This window comes from Typopeltis vanoorti, chromosome 9 (genome assembly GCF_054136105.1).
Source record: "Typopeltis vanoorti isolate ZY-2024b chromosome 9, IOZ_Tvanoo_1.0, whole genome shotgun sequence".
Classification (NCBI taxonomy): Eukaryota; Metazoa; Arthropoda; class Arachnida; order Uropygi; family Thelyphonidae; genus Typopeltis; species Typopeltis vanoorti.
Window position 1 is genome coordinate 131,431,088 of NC_143557.1, and position 18,915 is coordinate 131,450,002.

The 18,915-nt window shown below is 36.6% G+C and overlaps 1 protein-coding gene across 1 annotated transcript; it reads right to left on the bottom strand.

The window, feature by feature from the left end:
- Nucleotides 1–236: 236 nt before the first annotated feature.
- LOC150103563 (uncharacterized) lies at nt 237–18,084 on the bottom strand. Its single transcript, XM_090398335.1, has 4 exons — nt 17,983–18,084; nt 5,491–5,572; nt 4,649–4,744; nt 237–819 (listed from the first exon to the last, which is right to left on the bottom strand). The coding sequence occupies exons 2-4, from the start codon at nt 5,552–5,554 to the stop codon at nt 557–559; spliced, it is 423 nt and encodes a 140-aa protein (XP_090254461.1). The 5' UTR covers nt 5,555–5,572; nt 17,983–18,084; the 3' UTR covers nt 237–556.
- Between the last annotated feature and the right edge of the window lie 831 nt (nt 18,085–18,915).

The following is an 18,915-nucleotide window of genomic DNA, read 5'->3' on the forward strand; positions in this document are numbered from 1 at the left end:
AAGTCAACTAGTAAATCACAGTAGCTTGTGACGAAATCCCTCCCCGATTACCTGTGTGCGAGAAAGACTAACTTCCATTCAATGAAAAGAACATATGAGTTTTGTTTGAGTCCTCTAGGCGGTTCGAACCCAGGGTCTTTTCGAGCAAATGCAAAATATTGTATCTTTTAGTGTCTGCGCTGTTGAGATCAGTTAACACACACACACACACATAAATTTTCTGGGAATTCGATCAGTACATTTTCAAAATTTATTTTTTATTCTGAGCAGGAATTTCTACATGTTATAAATAGTCATAGTTTATCATAGATTAATCTAATCTCTCATAAATAAAGAAAATCAGAAGAATAACAATTTGCATATATAACAATAATAATAATAATAGTGCAGATAGATTATGCTCATTCACTCAGTAATCTAAGAATAACCACCAAATTGTTGATTGGCAATTAAGATTCAACACCTTAATGATATTATCGTATCATTGATGTTCTTAAATCCTCTGAGAAAGAGCAGTATTAACATAGAAGTAAGAAATAAATCCAGTGGTATATCCTTATATTGGTTTTGCATAAGCTTGCCCTGAAGGATACTGAGTAGGTGGATACATCGTGGGTGGATACGACGGACCCTGCTGGAAAGAGATGTTACTTTGATGCATTGGTGGCTGAATCGATGTTGTGGTACCTAATACCACACCGGGGCTTCGTTTTTTATATAAACAACAATAACAGCAAAGGCCAATTAGAAGAGCAAAGAACACAATGTTTCCTATGACAATGCCAACAATAGCTCCTACTGCAAGACCAACATCTGTTCCTGAAAGAATAGTGGTTTTCAGTGTAATTGGGATAAAATGACATTAATAATAATGATTAATTAATACAATTAAAATGTTTTTATCATACATCTTACGCAAGTAAATTCTGGATATAATTTCAAAATGTAAATAACTTATACATACTGTATAACTATCTATGTACAGGGTGTTCGGGATAAATTTGACATATTTATAATTAATTATATTTTTCCGTAAGTTACATGTATTAACACACACTTCTCTTCATTTAAAAGTTTGGACCCTTCTTCATTCATATACAAGATGTCAGAAAGGATGGATAGCTGGAACCCACCTGAATCATGGAAGAGAATAACTTGTATCATGATGATTCGTGCCCGCCATCAAAATAAGGATATTACGACTGCTGCCCAATGCTCCCTGAATACAGTAAAAACAATCAGGCATGAACTAGAGACTTGCAATGGTGACTACGAGGATGTAGCAAGAAGAAAGATCCCTAGCAGACGATCTGATTGCGTTCGTACAGCAGAATTCCTCGCAAATCTGCAGGAACAGGTGTTGAAGAACCCTGGCATTGGAATTCGGGCTTTGTTCGTGGAGTTGCTAACTGTAGTCAAGCCCTGGATAACAAGGGTAGCCAATGGTAGGCCGTATGTATGGCAGCAGGATTCGGCCCCTTGCCACACCTCTGGGAAAAGTCAAAAATGGTTGTCTGAAAATTTCTACGACTTCACCAGTCCAAATGTTTGGCCTCCAAACTCCCCAGACCTTAACCCCATGGATTATTTTGTATGGGGAGCAGTTGAAAAAGACACCAATCGCACTTCCAGTAATACAAAAGCCCAGTTAATGGATAAAATTAAAACAGTTTTTGCGGCCCTTCCCAGGGAGACTGTAGCATCAGCTTGTTCGAGGTTCCGAAGCAGAATTGAAGCTGTGATCGATGCTAATGGTGGTTATTTTGAGTAAATCTTGTTGATAGTATTGTAATTAAATCTGCCTGTAATGTTTTTTTGTCAATTCATTAAATTTAATAGATACAAAGAAGATTTTCTTTTTCCTTACGAAAGTGTCAAATTTATCCCGAACATCCTGTATATAACGTCTGTGTATGACGTGTATATACACCTTCTGTCCAAAAAGAAAGCGAACGTTTCGAAAATAGAAGAAATTGGTGGCGCCACCTGTTGTATCTTTTTGTTGTCGAAAGCCAACCTTCATTAGTATTGTGTCAACTGTTTATGACATTTGTTTCATTAGAAGCGGAGTTACAGTGTCAAGAGTGACCGTGTGTTTTGACGAACGGTCGGAAAATGAGTTTCAAACAAAGAGCTGCGATTGACTTTTGTGTGAAAGTTGGTAAAGGTTTTACCGAAACGAATCAAATGCTTAAAAAAGCATACGTTGATGAATGCTTATCCCGTACTCAAGTTTACGAGTAGTTTAATCGAGTTCAAAGTGGTCCTGAGACACTTGAGGACGACGAAAAGCCAGGCAGTCCAAAAACTGGACTGAGCGAAGTTATCATCTAAAAAGTGCGTGATTTCTTCAAAGAAAACCTAAAATCATCCGTGAGATTGATTGAAGATGAATTGGGGATTCCAAAATCAACTGTGCACAACATTTTGACCGAGAGTTTGGGTCTTCGTAAATTGAATTCGCGATTTGTTCCCCACAAGTTGACTGACGACCAAAAATGTATTATCGAATTGAACACTGCAAGGACCTCATTAAAACCGCTCGTAAGGACTCATACTTCGTTGAAACGATCGTTACTGGTGACGAAACGTAGTTTAGAGTATGAGCCCGAAATAAAGCGCCAGGGTGCTGAGTGGAGACCACCAGAAGAGGGACATCCTAAAAAAAGTCGCTTGGAGAAGTCAAAAGTAAAGACAATGCTGATTTGTTTCTACGATTCCAAGGGCATTATCCACAATGAATTCATTCCGCTTGGCCAAAAGGTCAATGGTGAGTTTTATCTTGAAGTTTTGAAACAATTGATATATCGTGACGACCGACCGTTCGTCAAAACACAGTGTCACTCTTGACACTATAACTCGAATTCTAATGAAACAAATGTCATAAACAGTTGATACAACACTTATGAAGGTAGTCCCTATCGACAATGAAAGATACAACAAGTGGCCTCAATAATTTCTTCTATTTTCTAAAAGTTCGGTTTCTTTTTGGACAGAGGGTGCAGTTTAACTATTATTTTTGGCTCACAACATGTTGATTCCATTCCAATATTGTGTTTTTTATCCTTGAATTTATCGGTTGTAATTGTCATTCTTCTTAAATCTTTGGATTTTTTATTTTATCAAATTTTGTTTTATTATTTATCCGTATTTTTCCATATAGTTGAATTTAAACCTTCGGATATTTTGCTAACTGTTTACAATTATTCCTATGCATTTAAATTTCAATACTTAAAGATAACGAGTTTCATCCTCCCCTCCCCAAGACACACAAGAGTTTTCATTTATGTAATCGCTGTTTTTCGGGCGATTTCTTCTCGTAAAGCATAGCACTCGAACGAAGGTACTTATTAACAGACCCAGAAAACTATGCAGATCACATGGAAAGTGCTGTCATTGCCAAAAGAATTCAGTAAGTAGTATAACGTAATTAAGACAGAGGGCGCTCTGAGTTGTTCGCGCTAGTAATGACAAACTCCGATTTATACGGTCATGTAAAGAGCTGAATAAGTATGTAGTTGTCAATCAAGTTAGCACAATCTAATCAATCACAGTTCAAGAGCCGAAAGGCGAATTACCAGTGTAAACAAGTAATTCACTTTCATTTTAGAGAATTTTTTTTTTCCGTGTGTGAACTACAGAAAATGTAAGAGAATACATATGAATAATTAAAATCATACATTTAAAGAAATAGCTATTAAAAAGAATAGGGATTAAGAAAATCTATTAAGAGACAAAAATTCCACTTGCAAAAGCATAAAATATCAGATTTCATTCACGTCAGTTTTTACTGTAACAAAAAAGATCTGAATGAAATAATGTTTCTTTACTGTCATCTTAAATAGAATATAGCTATGATGTAGTTATTTTATTTCCTTACTTATTGTAATTTTATTTTATTTTTTATTTTTTTCTCTAGAGGAATAACCATTGATCAAATCATTGTATCTGTAGCTTACTGTGTGAAATCCAGATGATAACCTTAATATGAAGAGCGAAACGTAGGGAAATTAAAATAGTTATTTATAACACGGTTGTAGAGTCCATAATTTGTCTAAAATGAATGCTGATCATCGTGTAACACTAAAGGAAAGATTATTCACCTTTAGTTATAAAACCCTTCTAAAATATTTGAAGTCATTTCACGACTCCATCAAGCTGACTGATGATCTCACATTAGACACCAAAACATAATCTCCACCTAAAGGCTCGCTAAAAACATTCATGCTCATATATATTGGTTAGAGAGTGTGTATTCTCTCTCTCTCTCTCTCTCTCTCTCCATTTGAGCAACGATGGCGGTAAAACAACTTTGCTAATACAACTTGTTATTCTCACATAGACTGAAATAAAAAAGTTTGAAAATTTTTATTAAATAAAATAAAATAACAAAAATGTCCAAGAAAAAATGTTAGGCCACCCACTGTACTGATGTTCTATAGATTTGCAATTTTCATGAGTAGAATACGCATAACATTACTTCATACAGTACTGCTTTTCATTTTATTCAGTATTATCTATAAGACTAATATAGACAATATATTATAAATACTAAAATAATAATAATATTAATAATTACAACAACAATAATAATAGGCAATTTCAGAAGGAAAAGAGGATCATCTTAAATTTAAGAGAGAATACTTACTATATTGGCATTTATATCCGTAGTATGGGTAGACACATTCGCAGTCATTGAATAAAGTGCATCTACCTCCATTCAGGCAAGGAGGACTACAGAGACCTAAATAACAAGATGTGTATATGAAAAGATTAAAGACCGTATGTTTTAAATGGATAAAAAAGAGAGAGAAATATAAGAATGGTTTTAAAAATAAGATAAAACATACTGCTAGTAAAAACTGTAAGCTGGGATGATTTCGGGAATTTAATAGATCAAAAATATTATATGGCCATCAGTTACACGATGGAAAGTTCGATGATTGGAAATGATGCTAAGTAGAAGTGTACAACATGATGCGTTTTCTACATGTTAAGGAAGCTGCACCGGCAGAAATTGAAAGCTAATTCTTAGAAGAGTACACAGCAAAATCAATGTTGGGATTTTGCTGGTAGAACAGATCAAGATAATCAGCGAGTTGTTCCAATTCCAGTGGAACATCTGTGAGATTTGAGCACATCCACCGTGTACATGAAGATTCCATTCCCTTATTTTATTTTTTTGGGGGGGGGGGACATCGGAGGAGCATTGACTTTGCAAACGATGTGCAACATAATGCTATTTACCAGCTAAATACGCTTGACGCTATTTTTTTTAAATTATTTCAATCTTAATATTTGAAACACCTCGGGATATGTTCACTAAAATAAATTTAAACGCCAAATTTTTAAGTTTATTTATTTTTTAATGTAAACCTAACCTCTGCTGTTAAGAGCAAATGTCTTGATTCAGTAAGTTATTAATAAAGTAATTAAAATAAAAAGAAAATTAATGAATATTGTATTGGGATAACATTAAAATAGACTTACCAGATGCCTGCGAAATAAGGAACATTAGCTGCAGAAAAAGGCTCAAGCATATCGTCTTATACATCGTTTATCGAATACTTTTCTGGAAAACAAAAAGACTAAATCTACGCAAATCAGATCATTACAAGATCACATAATGATAAAATCCATGAATAAAGCACGTTAACGTTAGCCCTACAGCTATAATTATATTTTTGTTTCTCTGATTATTCGTGTAAAGGTACTAATTGGACATGCGTAGTTCTGCATCCATTCTTGTTATTGTTGAATAGATGAAGTTCTAGACACCCAGATACTATTTTAAAAATCTTCAAAAATACAAACAATACAAGAAAATATAAACAAATAAAATACAATTACAAAATATATGATTATATATAATTAAATAACAACAAATGTTTTTCTTTAAATAAATATATACACACCGTACATCATACATTATAAATCTAATATATATTGGTATTGTACATGTGCTATGAATGGGACAGAAAATAGTTTTTTTTAGGACTTCCAGGGATAATGGATTGATTAGAGTCCTTTTTAGGACTTCCAGGGTAACAATTAGCAATGCTGAACCAAGGAAGTAAACTGAGGTTCGGCTGTTGCTGTTATCCTGGGTGTGAGTTTTTGAGTTCGCTCCCTTAGGGTTTTTGCCTTAAGGGAGCACCTTGAGTCTCCGGGGAAGGTGTTCTCCGGCAGGGCCCGCTGAGGGGTTCTTGTCGGTGAATTATGAATTATTTTCCTCGGAATTTGAGTGGTTCTGCTCAGGAGTCGGGGAGCCCATCGGGGTGCTAGGATGGGGCGGCCGACACTGAGTGGAACCAACGCTGAGACATGGACGGTCTTTCGCCCACTATGGAGTGGCCTAGAGATCGTCCGATTTTTTGAGATTTTACCCTTTACTTACTAATCAGGGTAACAAATGGCAATGCTGTAGCCAATGAAGTTTCAACTGAGGCTCGGCTATTGCCGTTACCCAGCCATGACTAGAGCTTTTTAGCTCAATAACACTCCATCCACACAGATTATTTTCATTCAGATGACGGGATAAAGAGTCAAAGACTCGGTCCATCGCCCAATTCTTTTAAGAACTACGAATGGGAAAAAGTCCTTTTTAGGACTTCCAGGGTAACAAATGGCAATGCTGTAGCCAATGAAGTTTTAACTGAGGCTCGGCTATTGCCGTTACCCAGCCATGACTAGAGCTTTTTAGCTCAACAACACTCCCACTCCATCCACACAGATTTTCTTCATTCAGATGACGGGATAAAGAGTCAAGGACTCAGTCCATCGCCCAGTTCTTTTAAGAACTGTGATACGAATGGGATAATTTGAAATCATTATTCTACCTTTAAAAGTTTCTGCAGAGCTCCAACAAGATTGGTTGCAGTCAATATTTGTCAATTTCAAACTCTGTTATCTGAATATCAATTACGTTTTGTCATGATGAAAAATAAAGGAAGGTTTCATTCCTCTGATTCATTCATTTTCACTGTGCTAACGAATAACATAAGCATCCCTGCCTGTATCATAATAGATAATTTGCTCTTGTCATAATCTCTCCTCCAGTCACGTCCCTGAACATAAACAGAAGTCACCTTATCACACTTTCGTTTCTTTTTCCTTTCACTATGATAGTTTACGAACTTCAGATAGTATCTTCTCTTGTTAGAAAATGTTTCATTCTATTCTCTCTTTCTTATGAAATTTTTAAAAAATAAGTAAAATTATTATTATTATTACCCCAAGACCTCACGGAGTCAAAGACTAATCTGGGAAATATAATGACAATTACTATAAAATAATAAGTAAAATATAATATGATATGAAAATTTGAAGATCAATTAGTTTAATCTTTTACATTATTTAAAATTTAACTGAGGCTCGGATTGCCTTTACCCTGGGATGTAGAGTTTTGCTCCCTTAGGTTTCTTCCGAAATTTTGCTCTCGGTGATGAGGACTTAGATTTCGGGGAATTTGCCCTGAGAGAGCATTTTGAGTCTCTGGGAAGGGTGTTCTCCGGAGAGGACCTTTGGTGGATGCTTTTCCCAGGAATATGAGCGGTTCAACTGAGTGGTGGGGAAGCCCGTTACTGAGTGGAACAAAAGCTGAGTTGGACTTGTCTTTCGGCCACTTGTTGGGAGTGGTCCGGGGGTTCGCCTAATTTTGAGAGATGGCTTTACTTATTCAGTAGCCAATGAAGTTTTAACTGAGGCTCGGCTATTGCTGTTACCCTTGGACATAGAGTTTCGCTCTCTTAGGTTTCTTCTAAAATTTTGCTCCCAGTGAGGATGGGGGGAGCTTGGATTTCTGGGGATTTGCCCTGAGAGAGCATTATGAGTCTCTGGGGAGGGTGATCTCCGGTGCAGCCCGTGAGGGGCCGTGTCGGTGGATGCCTGGAATATGAGCGGTTCTGCTCAGTGGTGGGGGGGGGGCGTCTCTGAGTGGAACAAACGCTGAGTTGGAACGATCAGTTGGAACGCTGAGTTGGAGTGGTCTAGGGATCGTTCTAATTTTTAGACAGGGCTTTACTTACATACTAGCCCCCACTGTAGTCCATGCATGTCGTACGAGGCAACTAAAATGGGTACCCAGGGAGGGTAACGGATGGTACTGCCATGATCTGAGCTTATAGCTCAATAACACTCTATCCATACGTTTTCTTTTTCAGATAACGGGGAATATGAAAAGCATTCTTGCTTCACCCATCTAGCCAAAAAAAAAAAAAAAGTATATTTATGTTGAGCTGTAATTCATGTAGTTAGGGTTAGTTATCCAAAAACATCCGTCCTTCACAAACACTGTATTAGCACATAAGTTGTATTTTCGATTGTGGAAGGTATGACACCATCTTTTCTATTTTACGTTATAAATTGATTGAAGTATATTTTAGCTGAAACCTAAGTGGTTTTCAGGCTTGTTTTTCTTCTTTGCGAGAACAAATACTGATACAGGAATCAGTCGTCCTGCTTGATCAAGTACTGTTAAATTCCTGAGAACAATAAGCGTTACTTTCAGTTTATTAGTTTGATTACGAATTTTTCGATCGCTTAAATACCTGGTATTTATTTTGAAAACGGGATTATGATGCCACAGGCTGTGTCACTGATAATATTTTGCTGCTTCTGAACTCATTCCAAATAATTCTGTTTTAAAGTTGTTGCAATAACAACAATAAATATAGACACTGACATAAAAAAGTTATAGGCCAGCAGCTTCGTCCACAGTGCTCCCTAGAATAAATAATTTTTCGTATTGTTATGTAATAAATTAACTTATATTTTATAATTGTATCAGAAGAGACCGAATAAGTAAAACATTGGGGACATGTTATTTTTTATAGGAGATTTTGATAAATTATATCGATGATTCATTGAATTCTTATTTGGAATAGGGTTTTGGAAGGGTATGAAGCATATTTAAGCATGTCTGTACAACGAAGCGTACGCATTGTTAACAGGAGACATTAATATGGAAGATATTGACTTGTAAATTGAAACAGATGGTAATATTGTCTTTTTCAATTAACTATCATAATAGTACCATTGAAAGTGAACTTAATATAAAGTAATCTTGCTGATTTCATAAATCAGCAATTCTTCTGTAAAGCAAAATTTGAATTGCAAACAGATGCCAATGTTAACAATAATCTGAAAACATTTTAAGAAGTTTGGAGAATAGTGTAGGATTAATAAAAACAGATTATGCATTGATGGTAATAATTGTGAATGACCTAATTTGCTACAGCAGTAATTAATAATAATAATAATAAAAAAACAATGTCATTTTTACCCGGATGTCTTAAATCATAACTTTTTTCACAATGATAAGTTTATTATCATACAGAATATTTACGTATATGTACAATGAGACATATTATTATATTTTCTGTAGAGTACAAAGATTCAGTACAAAATGCAGGCTACTTAATTCTTTATAAATATATTTATACATTTCTTTAAAAAAAAAAAAGAACTAAATATTTATTCACCGCATTTGCATATGGATTGGCATGAATGTCCATACCATTCACTATACAATGCAGTAATACAACACACACACATATATATGTTTTTTTTTTCAGTTAACCTGTAGAGGCGAATACACGCGCCCAAGAACTAGCATTGCTTGAGCACGGTTTAACCTTTCTGCAAGGAGGAGGGTTCGAATTTGAATATGGATGTTTGTGTCCTTGTAATGGTGTTTGAGAGGGGTTTGTTATAGATTGTGTGTGTGTGTGTGTGTGTGTGTGTGTGTGTGTGTGTGTGTGTGTGTGTGTGTGTGTGTGTGTGTGTGTGTGTGTGTGTGTGTGTGTGTGTGTGTGTGTGTGTGTGTGTGTGTGTGTGTGTGTGTGTGTGTGTCATTTTTCCCTAATTTTCTGTCTCACTAATATCAATATAGTGCCTGTTTCAGTTCTCTGTATCTGGAGGTCCCTACGTTTCTGTCGCTGAATGGCAATTTGTTGATCATGTAAGGTATGTAGGAGCTTCGGGCAGATTTTATGTAGTGATTATTGTACTTATATGTTATGTAGTTTGTTGACTGTGGTCTTGTTATTTGATATGTTGTTCTGGTTTTTTTTTTACCGACCGATTAGCATATCAGGAATCATTGTCAAGGTCTTAGAGAAAATAATCAAGAGGAAAATACAAGATTGGATAGAAGAAAATGGGATACTGTATCGGGGACAGCATGGTTTTGTGAAGGGTAGGTCATGCCTCAGTAACTTGCTCACGTATTATAACACAGTGACGGCTGAACTGGATAAGGGTAATGGGTTTACGGTGATTCTACTGGACCTTGCCAAGGCCTTTGACAGGATTCCACATGGAATTCTAATCAGTAAATTGCAGCATATGGGAATGGACATAGGGTTGGTGAGATGGATAGGAGGGTGGTTGACGGAGAGATATCAGAGAGTGGTTTACTCGGGAGTAGAGTCCACAAGACGGTATGTGACTAGTGGTGTGCCACAAGGATCTGTTCTTGGACCACTGCTGTTTAATTTGTTCATAAATGATATAGGAAATGATCTGAGAGGAACAGTTCATTTGTTTGTGGATGATGCGAAATTGGGTAGGGCAATAGTGAATGCAGATGACGTCAAAATTTTGCAGGATGATTTGGATAGATTGGAGGTCTGGGCTAAGGAGAATGGATGTCAGTTTAATGTGGCAAAATGTAAGGTTATGCATTTTGGGGTGAAAAGATTGGCGGCAGTTTACTGCATTGGTGGAACCGTGCTCCAGGAAATTGATGAGGCACGAGATTTAGGAGTGTTGGTAGATAAGGAATTGAAATTTAGGGGACACATTGCAAAAGTGACCAAAACAGCTCATCAAATCACTTGGTTGCTGAAGAATACGTTGACAAGCAGAGACAAGCAGGTTATTGTTCCTCTGTATCGAGCCTTGATAAGACCCCATCTAGACTACTGTGCTCAGATTTGGTCACCTAGGTTTCTTCTTGATGGGGAGGAGGTGGAGAGGATCCAGAGGCGAGTGACCAAGATGATAGCAGGTCTGTGGAATGAACCGTATGAGAACAGGTTGAGGATTTGTGGGTTGCAAAAATTGGTTGATAGGCGAAGGAGGGGAGATATGATTGAGACATTCAAATTACTGAAGGGTTTCTATAAAATTAATTCAGAAGATATTTTTGAGAACAGGGCTGGTTGTGGGAGGACTAGGGGACATCCATGGAAACTGGGTAAAAGTGTGGTTAGTAAAGGTGTTAGAGCTGGGTTCTTTACTTTTAGAGTAGTGAATGAGTGGAATGCGCTCCCTGAGTCTGTGGTGGATGCTGTGACAGTGAATGAGTTTAAGGCGAGGTATGATAGATACTGTATGAATGTCAAATAATTGTGATGAATATGATTTGGGGCCTCCCTCGATGAGTCTAATGACTCCCTGGAGTTGCCCGTAATAATAGTAATAATAATAGTAATATGTTGTTCTGGTTACTCTGTAGGGTGGACTGAAGTAATGTTTTAACATGACTGTGTAGTGGCATAAGTGTTTCACCTTAAATATTTTGTGGTCTGTCCTTGCTGCCCGCATAAGAGTGGGTTGTTCCCAGAATATCAGTTTTACCCAAAATTAATTGGATATTGAATACCACATTAATTCTTAGCCGAATAAGAAACTGAAAGATAGGAAATCTAATCAAAGAGTTTCATGTCGAATATAGAAAACTATATAAAGATCGGCGGGTCCAAGCCTAAACCAACACCTGGTAGTGCAATGCTAGGGCGACTCGTAGTAAAGGTGGAGTAAGCTCCGATCATTGTTTTTAGTATTTTCCCATAATGTAAAACACAGCTCCTAGAAGATGTATTACTGTTCTAGATTATGAGAGAAGGTCACTACCCAGATTGGTTTCGACCTTTTTTGAGTTCTCATCAGTGAGTAGGTAGACCTAGATGTAATACAAAAGTTTCAATAGTCAGAACTTAGATCTTTACTGTACTTTATGGGAAAATAGTAAGAACAATGATCGAAGCTTACTCCACCTTTACTACGAGTCGCCCTAGCATTGCACTACCAGGTGTTGGCTTACGCTTGGACTCGCCGATCTTTATATAGTTTTCTATATTCGGCATGAAACTCTTTGATTAGAGTTCCTATCTTTGAGTTTCTTATTCGGCTAAGAAATAATGTGGTATTCAATATCCATTTAATTTTGAATAATATTACTTCGCCGAAGTGAAGCCTGTTGGCCCTTATTTCAGTAATCAGTTTACCATTTTATTTTGCAACGATTGTAATCTGTTAAGTTTGTAGTCTGCACGATGCGCATGATATAAGTGCCTGTCTTAAATTTTTTCGCATAATCCTTTATAGATTAGTATTTTTTGTTTGTGTCGGAGCAATGTCTTTTAATCAATATAGTTTGTTTGCAGTCATCCTGAGTTTGTTGGGTAGATATTTTGTATGGCTATTCCAAGTCTAATCAGCATCGAAGTGTAGTCCGAGATAACGTGTTGTTTTCACCTGTGTGATGGTTGTGGTTTTAGCATCAGAGCTTTATGTGTAGGAGGATGGATGTCAGATAGTGAGATATTTAGTTTCTATGGGTAGGGTTTGGAGGTTTTCGAATATCATTAGCTTGTTTTTTCAGGATTTATGTATATGCCGTTTTCAGTTAGCCAATCAGTGATTTGATTGACGTCGTTCTGCATATTTTTGTAAACAATATTTGCGTTGTTGTGAATGGATACTATTGCCGTGTCGTCTGCATATTGGAAGATTTTACTTTTTAGGGAAAGATGGCTACTGTCGTCTGTATGTGTGTATATATACAGTATTAAACAGAATGGAAGAAAGAACAGCTTCTTGTGGTACTCCACAGTTTACTGATACTTCTTTGCTCTGCGCTGATCCTATACGTGTGATGTGCTTCCTGTTTTTCGTGTATGCTTTAAACCACTGGATTAGACGACCTCCGATTCCAATATGTGTTAGTTTGTTCAACAAGGTTTTGTGTATTAGTGTGTCAAATGCTTTCGTTAGGTCAATAAAAACGACTAATACTCTTCTGTTTTAATCTAATGCAGCGTAGGAAATTGATTGCGAGATAGACAACAGGAAGTAGTAATTAGTGAGAGAATGTATAAGAGTCAGGTATATCAGCGTCTTTTAAAAAAAAAAAAACAGTGTGAATAATGATCATCTGTTACTCTCATGTAAATAGATAATGTTGTCCTATAGCAACTGTTATGTTCTTATACAATATCATGTCAGAATAACTGTTAATGGCATGAAAAAATGTAATTCACCTTAAACAACTGATATTCCTATGTAACACACCTCAACAAAGAATGAGCATGTAAGCTGTCTGCAGAGAATCAAAAACCGGTTAATCCTGTACATAAGATTGGAATGTTTAAAAAAAAAAAAATCAGTCTGTCTGTCTATATATCTACCTCAGCAGCACGAACACATACATTCGAAACTCGGCCAATCTCACTAATCAATACAGATCACAAAATCACTTCCAAAGTTATTGAAAACCGACTAAAGCCAACACTGCTTGAAGTTTTTGGTAACATCAAACTTATTCTGTTGCAGGAATATCAATGCATGATAACTTCCATCTAATAAGAGATCTCATCCACATCGAAAATAGCCGAAATGAAAACCTAGCACTCGCCATCCTTCATCAGGAGAAGGCTTTCGACAGAGCAAAGCACGAGTACCTTTACGAAGGTTTAAAGGCATTCGTCGACTATGGCCCTCTCAGTCAAAAGTTAAAAATCAACAACAGATTCACCTGCACTTTGGCATACTCTCGTGGGATCAAGTAAGGATGTCCTCCCCCCCCCTCTCTCTCTCTCTCTCTCTCTCTCTCTCTCAGGACCACTATACACACTAGCCGTAGAACCTTGCTTGAAAAGATTACACAATACCATCACCAAACGAACCAGAATAACAGAACCACATCTAAAAATAAGCCTATCAGAAAATTATGATGATGAGATCGCCATAATAATACGTAATGACGAAGAAAGGAAAATAACCAATGAAGCACACAGATTATATGCACCAGCCTCAGGGCCAAATTAAATTCTGGGACAACCACGGGCTTGTGGTCGGGCAAATGGAAGGGTAGAACTGATTCTCCTATTGAATGTGCTGGTCAAATGACAACCAAATATATTAGGCGTACACCAAATCTAGTGGCCAAAATTGTTGAAACCTTTCGAAAAAAGTGTATTTATGAGGTTTGATGGCTCATAAACACCACTTTTGTTTGGAGTAATACCACAAAATTATATATCAATGGAAAGATAATTTAATCAAGAATGTAACGCAATAACTTTTATGAAGGATTTTTTATTAGAACAGCAGTTATAAAGAAGAAACATAAAACATAGAAAAAATTAGATGCACAAAAATTCTCACAATGTGAGTTAATACTTTGTTAGGTAACCTTCAGCGTTAATGACGGCCTTACAACGCCTTCCCATGGAATCAACCAAAGTTTTTAGTTCTGCAGCTGTTATAATACGAAACCAAGATTGAATTATTGCTTCTATTAATTGTTTTTTATTGCTGTGTAGCTTCTGATTAACAAGTTTCTTTAGTTGGCTCCATAGATTTTCTATTGGGTTAACGTCTGGGCTATTCTCAGGCCATTCCAGCAGTGGAATATGATTATCTTGAAACCACGTTTTGCACACAGCAGCAACATGACATGGAGCTGAATCCTGTTGAAATATAAATGCTTCATTATCTTGGAAAATATCACGTGCGAAAGGCTTCAGTTTGGGATCAAGTATTTCATTTATGTATTTTTGGGCATTTATATTCCCATTAATCACGCAAATTCTGCCCACACATTTTGATGTCATAACACTAAGTGGGTGTTTCACAGTGGGTGTAATGTAATCAGGATGCAAATCTTCTCCTTGCGTATTTTATTCCATCACTACCAAACAGGGAGATTTTGGTCTCATCACTCCAAATAGCACTGTCTCATTGGTTCCGCTGTCCAGTTAACATGGGTTTTAGCTCAGTTTAATCTTTTCAACCTTTGTTGGAGAGATAAAAATGGCTTTTTTCGTGGAATTCTAGCATTTTGACCAAATTCCTGTAGTCTGCGCCGAACTGTCCTTGCGCTCAACTTCACATTGTATTGCACCATTTCATCTTGTATACACCCAGATAATTTTTTTCTGTCACGTGGGCATAGTCTCTCAATTCTTCTATCATCACTTGCTGTTGTGCACATTTTCCTGCCTTTAACAGTCTGGTTTTGTAGTGACTGAGTTTCCTTACACCTCTTCAAAAATTTAGAAATGACACCTTTGGTTAAGTTTCCACCAATTTTTCTTCTAATTTCTTCATAACTGTAGCCTTGTTCACTTAACAGTACTATTTTACATCGCTTTCTGGGTGAGCAGTCAACTCTTTGCGCTATTTTGTTAATTTTATTACGTTTTACAAGCTCACTAAATGAAAGAACACACAAAAAAAAAAACAACTTGGTAGCACAATCACATAACACACTGACAAATGTTCTCCTCTCAGCTCCAATACATGACATCAATAACTGAATCCTACTGTGACCTTACTGGCTCATTGCCAAAACAAGATAATACCTAATTGGCTCTCTAAACACTCATGCTCGTTGGATACATTCAAATGAAGGAAAGCTACTTCATATCAACCTAAGCAAGTTGTGCTTCTTTTTTCTGGCTATACCTTTTAATAGAATACAGATAATTGAACAAACATTGTTGCATTACATTCTTGATTAAATTATCTTTCCATTGATGTATACTTTTATGGTATTACACCAAAGACAAATGGTGTTATGAGCCATCAAATCTCAAAAATACACTTTATCCAAAAGGTTTCCACAATTTTGGCCATTAATGTATATAATAAGCTTAACTGGACACAACCACCACTTTAAATAGTTGCTAGTGAAATGAAAGACCATACGAGCATACATAACGTCTTCACTTAGAGGAAGAGTCCTAATCATCTACCAGATGGTTGCGAGTGGGCTATGGCATACCCTCAAAAGGCAATCACACCTTTACTCTGGAACAATATTAACTGGACAACTTACTCTGCGCTTTGCAAAGCACTCAGTAATGTATATCAAGGCATGATTTCCCATGAAAACAAGATTATATTTTTCAAGATCATCTTTCTCCTAAAGACATTTCAGTCCAATCTTACTTATGTAACGATCCTCGATTACATTGTGAAAATCATCCGCCAGAGGACTTACTCTGTTTACAATCGTCAGAATTGCCAGTTCTGCTCCATAACCTCCTAAACTACTTAATTTTTACAGAGATGTTCTACAGCGGTGGAAAAATACAGAACTTCATCGCACACCGACAGGATCAACAGTCAGCTGTACTAACAGAACCACTGTTTTCGAACAGAAACATAACGAGTCTCATAACCGGCCAGCCCTTCCTTTTCCCTACTTGGAACTGGTAATGAATAAGAATCATAGGGGACCACCTGACTCAGATCCAAAAGTGGAAAACATTCACATGCCTACCATTGAAAAGCCCAAAACCCGAAAAGCAATATCAACAGATGCAAGTTGCTATTATAAAAGCCCTTCCAGATTTCGCTACGTCTCAGGGAATCAAAATTCTTCCTAGAAACTGCGGGGAGCCTACCGTTCATCTCGTATCATTGAAGCCTCACTTCCAATTCTTCCTTCCAACTACAAGAAAATATACCACTGCCTCATGTCAGTGCCACCAACTTTGCCCTTCGTATATTCATCCTTAACCCTGTTATCCACAAGGCGGCATATGCCACCCAGTTTTCAGTGGAATCTTCCATATAAATCGAAGTGTGCCAAACCAGATTCTGACATACAGTGGAAACTATGGCATAATATCTTGCCAACTCCTACTAAGCTCCACAAATTTCTAGAGAATCGGATCTGTGTCTCTTCTGCGACGTTTCAGGTACCTTGAATCGCATATATATAACCTGTCCCGCAAACAAAGCGATGATCACCTATGCCCTGAATACTGCCTCTAGCACCTGTAACTACGCACACAGCCAAGAAGACTACTGGAATTTAGTCAATACCGAAGAAAAAAGACAGAGAATATGCAATTTCCTCTTCATCTGCGCTAAGGCGTCAGCTACAGATTCTACCTTAAGTGCACAAGAAATAACCAGCACCCATTCGGCACAAACCCTCATGTGTAGCCTACGTCGGAAACTACAAAAGTAGACTTTCACTGGAACTTGATTACTACAAAGAAACAAGAACTGTCGCTAGATTCATAGGGGAGTGGAATCCAACCGATACTCTGTTCTGGATTACCGACGACGATAGATTTAAAGTAGTCGGATTTAATTCCTTACACCCCCCCCCCCACACACACCTCACTTGCACTAATACATTAAGATATTTTAATGGTTACTTTCACTCGCATTCAATTATTTAACATTTATTAAATTTTATTTATTTAATTTAGTTATTTTATTTTATTACTAAATCTTATTTTAAATTATTTAACTCCGTATGTTTAATGATCCAGTCATACGAGACATTAGTAAATTCTGTTTTCTGAGCTGCGCAACTAAACCGATAATTTGAACCGCAATTTTAATTGTTTAAGCAGTTATATTTTATCAAAATAAGAAATGATTTTAGTTCTGCACTGTTAGTTTTTATTTTCTAAAATTTATAAAATTATTGATTTAATCGCAAAGTTACGTTTTGCATTTTTAAGGTGCATTGTTATCTTGATAACCATTGAATGTAATATTGTGGCTTTCTTTTTTTAATTGCGTTTCAAAACAGAAAATTTCAGACATATCATATGAATTTCAAGAAACAAGGTGTCTCTGACAACAATGGTAGCGTCTGGCCAAAGCGGTGATGAGAAAATTCTTTACCAAATATTAATATGTATTTAATCCCGAAATTTTAAGTCTAAATAATCATCACATAACAAATAATAATAATAACTCGTGAAGTAATAAATATCTACTTACTAAATTCCAAATGGTGTAATTATTGGCATAAACTCTTCTTCTTATTCACACTAACAAATACCAGTGCATGCGTATGAGTTCTGGATCAACATCTATCATAAAACAGCAGCTCAAAGGTGTACAATAATCAGAAAGGACAAAGGCAAAAGATAATACTCCAAATGGAACCAGATAAAGGTTGGCTGATAGGGTATCGTTTCTTTCATTACATTGAAGAAACCCTTGCAGTTGTTTTTATCATTTGCTTTAATTGTTTTACTATGAAAAACTACTGAAAAGGATTTAATTGTTTTACTATGAAATAATACTGAAATGGATATTATTAATTTTCATGAAGAATGATGACAGTTCATAACAATGGCCTAGACGTATCTTCCTTATTTAAAAAAAGTCCTTAAAAGGACTTTTTTTTTAATAAGGAAGATACGTCTAGGCTTATATGTTATCAACTGTCATCATTCTTCATGAAAATTAATTTCAGTATTCTTTCAGTATTCGGTATGCTCTCATAATAATATTTTTTCATAATAAAGTCCTTATAAGGACTGTCTTAAAGGGGAGAAGCAAGAATGCTTTTCATCTTCCCCGTTATCTGTAGAGGACAGTGTAGGGATAAGGTGTTATTGAGAAATTAAAGCTCTGATCATGTCATGGCAGGAGGGTAACAGCAATAGCCGAGCCTCAATTAGAGCTTCACTGGCTTCAGCATTGCCATCCAAGGGTATTGGATTGAATGAATCAATCACCGCATCTCACGGTCGATTGATTTATTCAATCACCCAAAGTCCGGACAGTTCTTTCATAATAAAGTTCTTAGTTCTTAAAAGAACTGGGCGATGGACTGAGTCCTTGACTCTTTATCCCGTCATCTGAATGAAGAAAATCTGTGTGGATGGACTGTTATTGAGCTAGAAAGCTCTAGTCATGGCTGGG

What these genes read in the sequence shown, in the direction of transcription:
- LOC150103563 (XM_090398335.1), bottom strand. Translation starts at nt 5,554, where the DNA reads ATGTATAAGACGATATGCTTGAGCCTTTTTCTGCAGCTAATGTTCCTT. An exon ending in CCTTATTTCGCAGGCATCTG is followed by an intron (nt 4,745 to 5,490) that starts GTAAGTCTATTT and finishes CTTGTTATTTAG; the next exon opens with GTCTCTGTAGTCCTCCTTGC. An exon ending in CGGATATAAATGCCAATATA is followed by an intron (nt 820 to 4,648) that starts GTAAGTATTCTC and finishes CTATTCTTTCAG; the next exon opens with GAACAGATGTTGGTCTTGCA.